Source organism: Narcine bancroftii, chromosome 9, assembly GCF_036971445.1.
Source record: "Narcine bancroftii isolate sNarBan1 chromosome 9, sNarBan1.hap1, whole genome shotgun sequence".
Taxonomy (NCBI): Eukaryota; Metazoa; Chordata; class Chondrichthyes; order Torpediniformes; family Narcinidae; genus Narcine; species Narcine bancroftii.
This window is the reverse complement of record NC_091477.1, coordinates 635,377-648,176: the sequence shown is the minus strand read 5'-3', so window position 1 is coordinate 648,176 and position 12,800 is coordinate 635,377. Positions and strand designations below refer to the sequence as shown.

At 48.5% G+C, this 12,800-nt stretch overlaps 2 protein-coding genes across 2 annotated transcripts in view; both read left to right on the top strand.

The window, feature by feature from the left end:
• mat2b (methionine adenosyltransferase 2 non-catalytic beta subunit methionine) overlaps window positions 1–4,153 on the top strand; it is a 140,632-nt gene extending 136,479 nt beyond the window's left edge. Inside the window, exons 23-25 of the mRNA XM_069897926.1 lie at window positions 3,191–3,267; window positions 3,711–3,782; window positions 4,067–4,153. Coding sequence (XP_069754027.1) covers window positions 3,191–3,267; window positions 3,711–3,753 — 120 coding nt within the window. The 3' untranslated portion in view covers window positions 3,754–3,782; window positions 4,067–4,153. The remainder of the gene's footprint in view (window positions 1–3,190; window positions 3,268–3,710; window positions 3,783–4,066) is intronic.
• The window catches only part of LOC138743097 (uncharacterized), a 54,774-nt gene continuing 46,123 nt past the window's right edge, over window positions 4,150–12,800 (top strand). Inside the window, exons 1-2 of the mRNA XM_069897935.1 lie at window positions 4,150–4,239; window positions 7,621–9,733. The gene's annotated coding sequence lies outside the window, so the exon portion shown is untranslated. The remainder of the gene's footprint in view (window positions 4,240–7,620; window positions 9,734–12,800) is intronic.

Genomic DNA, 12,800 nt, shown 5'->3' with positions numbered 1-12,800 from the left:
TCTGTTACTTGAATTAGGACTGACCATGATATTTCCAGAGGGCAGTGAAATGGAGATTCTCATTCGAAAGGAGACCACAAATATTTGAAGATAAGACCCGATTGAATTTGTGGTCACGATTGTACGACCAACACAATTAATGTAAGATCGAAGCTGGTGCAATTTAATCTTTTGCTTCAGCTACATCTTACCCCCCCCAACCAAAATTACATAAATTAAACTCTAATTTTTCCGATACGTGTTTTAGATGTGGGAAAGAAACAGGTACTTTCTTACATTCCACCTGGTCATGTTCCATATTGAAACCTTTTGGGAAACTTTAATAGTTTTACTAAATAAAATTATTGGGAAACAATTACATCTAAGTCCAGAATTGTTTCTCTTAGGAAATATTGTGGTCGTAACACCTAAAATGAGGCTGTCAGATACCCAATTAGAGTTTCTTAAAATTGCATCGGCAATGGCCAGGAAATGTATTGCAGTTATCTGGAAGTCTGATTCTCTCTTGGAAACAGCCCGTTGGAATACAAATGTATAGTTGTGTTCCACTGGAGAAATCACTTACAATTTAAGGAATAAGTACAACATGTTTTTGTTGGCATGGGAACCTTACCTACAAAGAGTAGGGTTGAATAGTGTCCAGTCCCCCAGTCCTCAGTCAGTGGTCCAGATAACTGGAAAGTGGTCCAGTCTCCAGACGCTGGTCAGTGGTCCAGTCCCCCAGACCCCGGTCAGTGGTCCAGTCCCCCAGACCCCAATCAGTGGTCCAGTCCCCAGTCAGTGGTCCAGACCCCAAATCCACTCTGTTCACTCTTGTGCTTTTCAAGGTGTTCTGTTATTGCGTATAGTATTTACTTTTGAATTTAAATATTTTCCCTCCCACTGAGGTCAGATCCCTATTTTCTCCCTCCCTCCTTTCCTGAAGGTTGGGGCTACATTTGTTGTCCTCTTCTCCTCGGGAGCAGAGCCAGGGCCCATGGATGGGACTGTTTCTGTGCTGTAATGCTCTCTGGTGATGAGCAGAACTCCCACCTTCTCTGGTCTCTGCTGTCATATCTGGGATGTGGATCATCAGCTTCTCAGCATTTATCAGCTTTCAAGCTCATTAACTTCTCATCATCCATTTTAATTAGTGGTTAGTTCCTCACTTTCACCAGAGCCTCGATTTTCTCATATCGGCCAGGATTTGTGAAGGCAGCTGCTGATGTTAATTCTCTGGAGCTGCGCCTTTCAAACACTGCCTCGTGCTCTGGGAATATGAGGCATTGCAGCGTCAGTCAGTCATGCTGGAGACCCCTGGACTCTGTGGGTCTATCACTTCCACAATCTCCTGCAGGCCAGATTATGCTGACCTGCATGCCCCCTCCACCCTTGAATCCCATCCGTGCACATACCAGTGAACAGGCTGGTCTGGATAGTGTGGACAGGAATGCCAATTCTGCTCACAGCAGGGCTTTCCATGTTTAGCATTCTTATTGGCAATCAGATTTTTATAAAGGATAAAAAAAAGTAGAAGTAACTAAAACACTGATTAAAAGTATCAAACCACAGCAAAGTAACTTGAAAAAGCAACTGTCCCTTTCTTGAACTTCTCAAAATGTGCCTCATTCCCCTCTGACGCTACCCAGGATTCTCCATTCTGATACTGTTCGCCAGTCCCGGCTGAACTGACCTGAACACCCTGTTCTGATACTGTTCGCCAGTCCCGGCCAGACTGACCTGAACACCCTGTTCTGATACTGTTTGCCAGTCCCGGCCGGACTGACCTGAACACACTGTTCTGATACTGTTCGCCAGTCCCGGCCGGACTGACCTGAACACACTGTTCTGATACTGTTCGCCAGTCCCGGCCGGACTGACCTGAACACCCTGTTCTGATACTGTTCGCCAGTCCCGGCCCGACTGACCTGAACACCCTGTTCTGATACTGTTCGCCAGTCCCGGCAGGACTGACCTGAACACCCTGTTCTGATACTGTTCGCCAGTCCCGGCCGGACTGACCTGAACACACTGTTCTGATACTGTTCGCCAGTCCCGGCCGGACTGACCTGAACACCCTGTTCTGATACTGTTCGCCAGTCCCGGCCCGACTGACCTGAACACCCTGTTCTGATACTGTTCGCCAGTCCCGGCAGGACTGACCTGAACACCCTGTTCTGATACTGTTCGCCAGTCCCGGCCGGACTGACCTGAACACCCTGTTCTGATACTGTTTGCCAATCCCGGCCGGACTGACCTGAACACCCTGTTCTGATACTGTTCGCCAGTCCCGGCCCGACTGACCTGAACACCCTGTTCTGATACTGTTCGCCAGTCCCGGCCCGACTGACCTGAACACCCTGTTCTGATACTGTTCGCCAGTCCTAGACCGTCCTGGATTCTCTATTGGTCATCAGGAGAAGGCACTGGAAGAATCCACCTGGTTATCAGGGTTCAAAGCCACTCAGTGTCAGAGGGTGCATTGGGGGGGGACAGGACCCAAAACCTCTCCAAAAGTTGGCATAATCTGGATGAATGTTTGCTGACTTCTGTCCAGAAACTGGAGTAACTGTCACACTGTAAGGCTCCACTTTGGGATCCTGGGAATGGGAGAGTGACTCTCCAAAGCCTGTCTCCTGTCTTCATGCCTCGTCCTCCAGAGGACTGGCAGAATAAAGGGGAAAGCTGGTAAATGATAGGAGGCAAAGGGTTAAGGAAGATGCCATCTGATTGGAGGAGAGGAGGTGGGGGGCTGGTGGAAGGGGTAAGTGATGGGCAGGGTGAGAGGATGGGGGGGTACAGGGCAGAGAAGATTGAGAACACTTTTCTTCCAGTGGGAGATGTAAACCATTCCCAAACATTCCCCTGCTCCATCATCAATCCAATCCTTCCCAATCCACTACCTCTCCCAGCGGGAAGGATACAGATGGGGATGGCCCACTGTCCCAATGGAAATATCTCGCTGTTTCTTCATCATCGCTGGCTCCACACCCTGGAACTACCCCCCTCACACACACCTCACAAACTGCAGCTCCACACCACCTTCTCGCGGTGATTAAATACCAGCCCAGCCTGTGCACTCACAGCCCTGAATCAATGAAATAATGGGGTGAGGCTCATTCAGACTCTTTGTCTTTTCCTTGCTTACTGCTTTAGTTTTTTCTTTTGCTGATTTCTGAGTGACCTTCTTCCACAAATCTCTTCCTCTCAGGTAAACAATCGAGTGCAGAGATTTACTAAGATGTTGCTGGGTCTTCAGGAGTTGAGTTACAGGGAAAAGTTAAACAGGTGAGGACTTTATTCCCGAGAAGAATGAAGGGAAATTTGATTGAGGTACTTAAAATGATGAGGGAGAGAGACAGAGTAAATGTAGACAGGCTTTTTCCACTGAGGGTGGGTGAGATACAAACCCCACATGGGTTAAGGGTGAAAGGGAAAAAGTTTAGGGGGAACAAGAGGGGGAATCTCTTCACATAGAGCGTGGTGGGGGTGTGGAACAAGCTGCCAGCTGAAGTGGGCTCAATTTTAACATTTAAGAGGAATTTGGGCAGGTACATGAATGGGAAGGGTATGGAGGAATATGGACTGGGTGCAAGTCAATGCAACTAGGCAAAGAAAATAGTTCAGCACAGACTAGAAGGGCTGAAAGTACCTGTTTCTGTGCTGTAATGTTCTATGGTTTTAAAATGATCTCTTGCCACTTTTGTCCTGATACTAAATCTACCCCTCAGGTGTGCTGGACTTCATTGGTCAGGGGACCTTGGGCAAGAGTAACAAGCACCAGACAAGGTGAAGGGAGTAAGGTTTGTACCCAGAGTGGTGAGTACCTGGAATGCCTTGCCAGGAGTGGGGATGGAGGCTGGTAGAATAGGGACATTTAAAAGACACTTAAGACACATGGATGTGAAACAAACAGAGGATTATGGGTGTGAGGGAGGGAAGGGTAAGATGGTTGAATGGGTTTCTATTGGTTGTTACAACATCGTGCGCTGAAGGATTCTGGAATATTCTATGTTCTAAGCTCTTCGGTTGTCACATCTCACCTTTCGTCTCTCTAAAGACCTGCTTTATGCTTGCTGTCCCCCAGAGGACCTGCCGACTGTGACAACGTGAACCAAACATCTCAAGTGCGGCAGAGTTTCCCTGAACTCCTCCAGCTGGGTGGTCTACTGATGAGATGTGAGCCCACTACATAGCCTCTCGTGCCCGGGTCTCAGCCGAAGCCCACCCACCATTGGACAGGGAGCTGATGATGCCAGGGTAATTGCCCACCCCCAGAACCGCCCCCTCCCACTTAGGCTCAGACCAACATCCCAGTCTTGAAATATCAAGGAAGATATGTCTCCATGGAAATGCTTTGATGTCACCACCTATAGCTGCGAAAGCAATTCATTACCCATAATAACCTCTGTTGCCTATGGCAACTACACACACACACACATACACCTTACCCATCATAACAAGCCTTTTAATTCCCATGACAACCAGTCGCACATTCTCCGGAATAACCAGGGGCATTATGACACAAGTTGAGATCAGGGCTCCCAATTCCTGAGATTTGAGTGTTCCAGAGATGGGCCAGTGGCTTCCTGGTCACCTCCTCCTTACCCTTGGAGGAGAGAGTTAGCCACTATCTGGGACTGAGTGCCTCTGGTAGCTAGGGGTCTGAGGCTCGGATCTGTGTGGGATGGAATGGGCTTTAACCTGGAGTCTCGATACCCTGACTGACCTGGGCACTATGGTGTATGACTCTGTATGGATAGCTGGCCTGCCCACTGATAGCTCACTCCCTAATAACTCCTCCCCTTGTGACCTGGCCATAAAGGTCGACCTCCCTCCCCCTGTCCTTCATTTGAGCACATTGAGCCTGGCCAGCTACAATCTAAAGTGTAATAAAGCCCACCATCTCTCACTCACAAACTGCTGCGATCTGACAAGCCAGACGTCGTGGCCCGGAGCTGCTGAACATTATGACCATTGGATTGAGTGCTTCTCCAACTTTCTGGAAGTCGTCACGGACCTTGCTGGGTACTTGGTGGTCTGTCGTTTCTGTGCCTTGTGGCAACATGACTCACGTTGCAATCAGAGTGTCAGACTCCATGGCCAGGCCCAAGAGCAAATATGGAAAACTGAGCAGGAGGAATACGGGAATGGCAGAGGAGCTAAACAAAGCCCCAAGTCTCCAGCAAAGGAACAAAACCTCCCCAAAATACTGGAGACCCAGGGCTATGGCATAAAGCAAACAGAGCCCTGAGCAGGAGTTCTGATCCCGATCACTGATGCTCAGCGTGGGCCCAAGTCCCAGTTTGGAACACGAGGTTTCAGAGAGAGTGGAAACAGGTTCTCATGTTCGACAGACCCTGCCACTGTTCCTCAGGAATACAGGAAAATGCGGCCTCACATTTCAGGAGGGTGAGAGAAACCTGATATTGGCAGTTGGGGAAATGCAGGAATCTAAAGGCCTTGTGAGGGACAAATGTTGAACAGCTCTTGTTCATTGCCATGTCTGTCAAAAGAGGAACCATTGATGTTCCAACAATTACCAGCAGCAGTGAGCTCATGGAACTACAACATGGAGACCATTTCTCCCTCCCATCCCCATCCTTCCCGTCCCCTTCTCTCCCATCCCCCCCTCTCCCATCCCCCCTCCCATTCCCTCTCTCCCATTCCCCCTCTCTCCCATTCCCCCTCTCTCCCATTCCCCCTCTCTCCTATCCCCCCTCTCTCCTATCCCCCCTCTCTCCCATCCCCCCTCTCTCCCATCCCCCTCTCTCCCATCCCCCCTCTCTCCCATCCCCCCTCTCTCCGATCCCCCCCTCTCTCCCATCCCCCCTCTCTCCCATCCCCCTCTCCCCATCCCCCTCTCCCCCATCCCCCTCTCCCCATCCCCCTCTCCCCATCCCCCTCTCCCCATCCCCCTCTCTTCCCCTTCTCCCCACCCCCCTCTGTCCCAGCCCCCTCTTCCCAGCACCCTCTCCTCCATCCCCCTCTCCCTATCCCCCTCTCCCTCATTCATTCCCTTTCCTTCCCCCCTCCCTGTTCCCCTTTCCTTGCCTCCATCACCCCTACATTCCCCTACCCCTCTATGTCTCACTTTTCCTTTCCCCTCCCATCCCCTCTTTCCTTTCCTCCTGCTCCTGTCCCCCTTTCCCCTCTCCCTTCTCCCTTTCCTTCCCAACTTCCCTGTCCCCTGCCTCTCCCATATCGCCTTCACCTTGCCACAACATCTCATCACAAATCCTCCCCATGCCTCCTCACTGGCCCTCCTTCCCTACTCCCTCTCCCTCTGTGTGTGTGCACATGTGTATGGTGTACATACATGTGTGTGCGTGGGTGTATGCTCGTGTGATGTACATGTGTGCATGTTGTATGTGTCCGCGTGTGTACATGAGTGTGGGCACGTGGGCATGCATGTGTGTGTGTGTGGTGTACATGTGTGTGTATATTTGTGTCTTTGCATGTTGTGTATGTGCGCATCTACGTGTACGTGCGTGTTCTTGTGTGTGTTTTCCCACCATTTTGGTTTCCTGCTTTTCACTTTGCTTGGAGCCAGGGTGTGTTCCTGCCCCTGAACAGGGTGGAAGATGTTTCCAACTCTGAGCCCAGCCCTATGGCCCTGGACACCCCTGCTGGGTCTGGAACTTGTTCTCAGCTCTTCGCCCTGGCCCCTCACACTTGCCCATCCACCAGCTTCATTACCCCCCGGGAGACGGCATGGACACAGTGGAGGTGAGACGGGAGAGCAATGCTACTCTGTGACTGTCTTCAGGTTGGAAAGATGGTTCAGAAACTCCCAGTCTTGGTACATTGTTCTGAATCATCTAGTAAGTTGCTTCCTTGCCAAAGGATGGCCTCCTCTCTCCAAGACTGATCCTGAGCCATCGATCCTCATCCTCCAGCTGCCCAGGAGGAAGGATTGAAGTGGCTTCTTTCTTCCAGCTCCCTAAATGCGTGTCAAACAAGGAATGATGTCATGCTTAACAAAAACAATGAGGAATTATTGCTGCAGATTCACAGGAGGTTCTCACATCCCATTCTGCTCTGTGTTCTGGAACTTCATTTTCCATCAGCTCCCGGCCGAGGAACCATCAATATGTTTTGCATCATCCGCTGAGATTGCAAGCAGTCGAAGCAGACATTAATTGCTGCAGCGGTGAGCCAGAGAAACTGCCACATCAGCCCATGTCTACAGCAGTCTCTGCCATTCCCATGAGGCCCAGACACTGCACATATGTGACCAGACCTTATTCAATCATCATCTCCCATGGACGGTTACCATGAGCAGGCATCCACCAATTTGTCTCTGTCTTACATCTGTGGAAACATGAACCAATTCAATGTACGGTTTACTGCCCAGAGTCAACAAAACTCAGAGTGAGACATGTTCCCATTATCTGTCCCAGGACCAGGGTCAACAACAAGAACCAGAGTCAGGCACACTCCCATTCTCTGTCCCACTCTCCTCTCCTCCACCCTCCACCTTCTGTAGGGACCGGTCCCTCTGTCTCCCTTCCCACTAATCACCTCCTTGGCAACTTCCCCTGTGGCTGTAGGAAGTGCCACAGACACCCACACCTCCCTCATCTCCATTCGATGCCCCAAACAGTCCTTTCAAGTGAAGCAATGCTTGTGTATCTGCAGGGGTCGTCTACTGCATCCAATGTTCCTGTTGTGGTCTCCTCTACGTTGGAGAGACTGGATACAGATTGGGAGATCGCTTCACTGAGCACCTCAGCTTGACATCAACAGGGTCAATCTCTCCCCCTCACCTTAAATCTACACCCTCTACTGAAAGAATCATCTACTGTGGGAAAAAGACTGTGAGCATCCACTTTATCGATGCCCCTTAGAATGCTGTAAACTTCTCCAATATCACCCCTCAGCATCCTTCACTCCAGGGGACAAAAACTCAGCCTATCTAGACTCGCCCTGTAACTCAATCCCCGCAGATAGGGCAACATCGTGGTGAATTCCCTCTTTTTCTGATGTCCTTCTCCATCTAGGTGACCAGAGCTACACACAGTGTTCCCAGTGTGGTTTCACCATCGTCCTGACTAGCTCATTCCACTTGGCTCACCACTTTCAAGGTCATCTGCATCTGGGCCCCTCACTCCCTCTGTTCTACAACACTCTCGGGGGGGTCTGTTGACTCAAAATGAACCAGCATAGGAACAAAATTCCACTCCAAACTTTCTAAGCATTTGATTTGCTCAAGAGTGTGTACAGATAAACCCGATTCTGTTTTAAACATTGCTTTTCATGTCTTTGTCTCCTTCCTCTTCCAGCACCAAAAGGCTCTGGAGAAACTCAATTGTCCATGCTCTGAGGCTTTGAAGATTAGTAGGGGAATGGGATTGCACAATGTGCTAGCATATACTCGATGGACTGAATGCTCTCCATCTAGTGGTGGAAATGGAACACCACTGGTTCCTGGGAATCATGCCTAGGAGTGGAGCAGGGGGTATGGATGCCACTGGGAGCCTTGAGGCCACGCACAAACTATCCCATGGTTCCTGGTGCCCTCCGTCAATTCCTTCCGTCTCCTCAGTGAGGAGGCAGAAGCAAGTTCCCCTCAATCTCCAGGGACTGGCTTAAAGAGGTGGACAATGGAAGTAGTTAAGATGGGCAGACACGAGGAAATTTCCCTGTTCCACAGGTGGGTAAAGACGTTTGTTTAGGGGAAGGGAAAGATTTAAAGGGGATGTGAGGGGCATCTTCTTCACCCAGAGACCAGGGAGTACCTGGAACACCCTGTCGGTGTCAGAGGTTGAACCTGAGTCAGTCACTGCCATTGAAGTGTCCTCGTGAACACTCAAACAGTTAATCATTAAGAGCAACGACTAACTCCTGACACGTGGAACAAATGTAGCGGTTGTGGTCATTGTGGGCTGAATGGTCTGTTTCTCTGCTCCATGGCTGTGTAGTTATACTTTGAAATGGTCTCTTGTTGGCTGCTTTTGACTCTAAGGGTTTCTCAGTTATCTTGGCAGATATTTCAACTCTTCGTGCTCTTTATCCAGAGCCCTCAATGCCGCAAGTTGGCACTTAACAGTGTGGTAAGTTCAGTGCGAATCTCTCCCAGAATTTGTCTTCTCAACACACTTGGTATGCCTGCCTGGTCTCCCTCACACAGAGCCTTGCTTTGTCAACCCTTCACTCTGTCCAGTTAAAAATAGCCTCCCATCTTATTCTGATCTTTTCTTTGATTTCCTCATTCTTTCAAAGAGTTTTTACATGCTAGTTTTAAAGTGGTGATGTCTTTCTCTCTCTTGTTTTAACCATATAACCATTTACGGAGCGGAAACAGGCCATGTTGTTTTCTATTTTTCTCTCTCTCATTCTCTCTATCTCACATCCCCCCTCTCTCTCATCTTTCTCTCTCATCCTTCTCTCTCTCATCTTCATCATTCGCTGCTATTTTCAGTGTGAAGATCCTGTTCCCACGCAATGTCTGATGGTAGGATAGTAACCTTGACAACGCATCACAATAGCATTGTGTTTGATGGAGTCATCACATTGAGATGAGGGGAGATGTGTCTTTGCACAGTCCAGACTTGCTGGTGTTACTGACCCTGCAGCAGGGAGCAGAGAATGTTTGGCCAAGGGAACGCACCATGTGTTCTCAGTCCTACTGCCTCCACCTCTCTCCCTCTTTCTTACAGCCACTTCGACCACATGGACACCTTTCCTCATTATGGCCACGTGACAGACTGCAGCTCCTGGTTCCAGGTCTGAATCAAGCCGTGCCATATCGGTAATTCACAAGGACCCCGACTGGCACCATTTTCTGTGGCAATGCCGCCTGCCTTCGGAGCTGAAACATTGGTGCCAGCAACAGTGTTGTCGGGTTCCATCCTGCAATGGGTCACAGCTGTCATCCACACAACACCCCCCCCACACCTGACTCCATCCATCCCTATATTTACCCTTGTCTACTTGCCTCTGCACTCCACCCTCTGCCTCTGCACACCTCCCCTCCCTTCTTCCCACCTCTCACTCATCCATCAACCCTCCTCCTCCGCCAATCACCGACTGACTCCTGTTCTCTCCCTCTTGGACCTGATACTCGGTCTCTCTTGAAATGTTGACAATTCCTTCCCTTCCCCTCCCCTCACAGACACTGATTGACCAGCTGATCCTCCAGAAGTTTGTGTTGTCTATGATGTTTTCCTGCCTTCCTTCCACAAATGAATCCACATTCCCTGGGCTGCTCTAATTGTGTTGACCCCTTATAGCCTGGATCAACAACTTCCTTCAGACGAATACACCCTTTATCAGGACACTCTGTTTCTTGTTCCTTGCACTTGAATGGCTGAAGATTCTTTTAGAATGAGTGCATTCTCTTGTTTTCAGAGGTAGTGATTGGCCTGTGATTCCTCATCCAATGAGATTCTGAAACCATAGAAATACTATACCACAGAAACAGGCCTTTTGGTGCATCAACTTCATGCCAAACTACTTATTCAACCAAGTCCCTTCAAGCTGCACCAAGACCAAACTCTCCATACCACCCATCCCCCATCCATGTAACTTTCCAATCTACTCTTGAATGTTAAAATTGAGCCCTCACTCACCACCTCAGCTGGCAGCTCGTTCCACACTCTCAACACCCTTTGAGTGAGGGTGTTCCCTCAGTGGGAACAGTGGGAAGTTCCCTCCCAATGTTTCCTTAAACTTTTCCCTTTTCACCCTAGCCCATGTTCTCTGGCTTGTATCTCACCTACTCTCAGTGGAAAAAGCCAGTCTACATTTACTCTGTAATTTTAAATACCTCTTTCAAATCTCTCCTCATTCTCCAACACTTCATAGAATAAAGTCCTAAACCGTTTAACTTTTCCCTGTAACTCAATTCCCGAGATCTGGGCAACATCCTAGTAAATCTTCTCTGTACTCTTTCTATCTTATTAATATCTTTCCTGTAGTTAAGTGACCAAAACTGCACACAATACTCCAAATTTGGCCTCTCCAATGTCTTCTGCAACTTTACTGTAACATCCCAACTCCTATACTCAATACTTTGATTTATGAAGGCCAAGATGCCGAAAGCTCTCTTTACAACCCTGTCCACCTGTGACACCACTTTCAGGGAATTATGAATCTGTATTCCAAGATCCCTCTGTTCTACCGCACTCCTCAGTGTCCGACTATTTACGATGTACATCCTTTCTTGGTTTGTCCTTCCAAAATGCAACACCTCACACTTGTCTGCATTAAATTCCATCTGCCGTTTTTCTAGCTGGTCTGCAAGTTTTGAAAACCTTTGTCCACAATGCTTCTAATCTTAGTGTCATCTGCAAACTTGCTGATCCAATTTACCACATTATCATCCAGATCATTGATATAAATGACAAACAACAATGGTCCTAGCACTGATCCCTGAGGCATACCACTACTCACGGGTCTCCAGTTTGAGAGTAGACAAGGTCATAAAGAGAGCAAGTCCAAGAGTTGGAATGTTACAGTAAAGTTGTATAAGACATTGATGAGGCCAAATTTGGAGAATTCTGGTCATTATCTACAGGAAGGATATCAGTAAGATTGAAAGAGTGCAGAGGAGATTTACCAGGATGTTGCCGGAAGTTAATGAACTGAGTTAAGGGAAAGGTTAAACAGGTTAGGACTTTATTCCCTGGATCGTAGAAAAATGAGGGAAGATTTGATGGAGGTTTCTCAAAATGATTAGGGGGATGGATAGAGTAAATGCAAGTAGACTTTCCATTGAGGGTGGGTGAGATACAAACCAGAGAACATAGGATAAGGTGAAAGGGGAAAAGTTTAGAGGAAGCTTGAGAGTGGTGGGAGTGTGGAACGAGCCACCAGCTGAAGTGGTGAATGCGGGCTCAATTTTCACATTCAAGAAGAATTTGGACAGGTACATGGGTGGGAGGGGTATGGAGGGATTATGGACTGGGTGCAAGTCAGTTGGACTCAGTGGAGCAATAAGTTGGCACAGACTAGAAGGTCTGAAGGTTCTATCGTTCTCTAATTGCTCCTTTCTGGACCATCATGTCCGTGCTTGTCTCAGGTCAGGTCATTGGAGATAATTATTCCAGAGAACTTGAAGCTATTTGCTCCTTCTACTTCAGTCCCATTGATGATAATGTCCCCTCCTGATGACAGTGATCATTCCTTCACCTTCCTGAGGTCGACAGAGAGGTTGTTATTTTGGCACCATGTTATTAGACTTTAAATCTCCGTCCTGTATTCTGTCTCATCAGAGAGCACTGTGGGGAAGGACTACAGTCCAGGGAAAGCCCCTCAAACAACAAAGGAGAGAAGTGACAAGGTTCCACGGAGGTGGGAACGGTGTAAATGGAATCAAATGTTAGAAGGCACAGTGACGGGAATGTATGGATATGAACGTAAGGGTGGGAACAGATTGAATGGATTTCCTTTAGTAAATAATTTATTGTAAATAAAGTCTAATTTTTAGAAAAAATAATTTGATGCATGCGCACAATGTTTGTCGGTGAATTAAAGGTGGAGTTGAAATGGTATGTAGCTGTACAGTTGTGGGTGTGGAGTGTGAGGTAGGGAACTACTTGGCGACCGTGGACTGGAGCTGCTTCAGGGAGGCGGCCACCTACTATGGTCATGTAAACACTGAGGTGTACACGAGCTCAGTGACTGGCTATATCAGCAAGAGCATTGAGGATATCTCTGAGATCAAATGCTTCACAACCAGGGCTAACCAGAAACCATGGGTGGATGCTGAGGTCCAGGCCCTTCTCAGAGCTCATGATGCTGCCTTCAGGACAGGGGATAGGATGACACTAAGATGAGCCAGGGCTGAACTCTCCCATGTAATCTGGAAGGCAAAG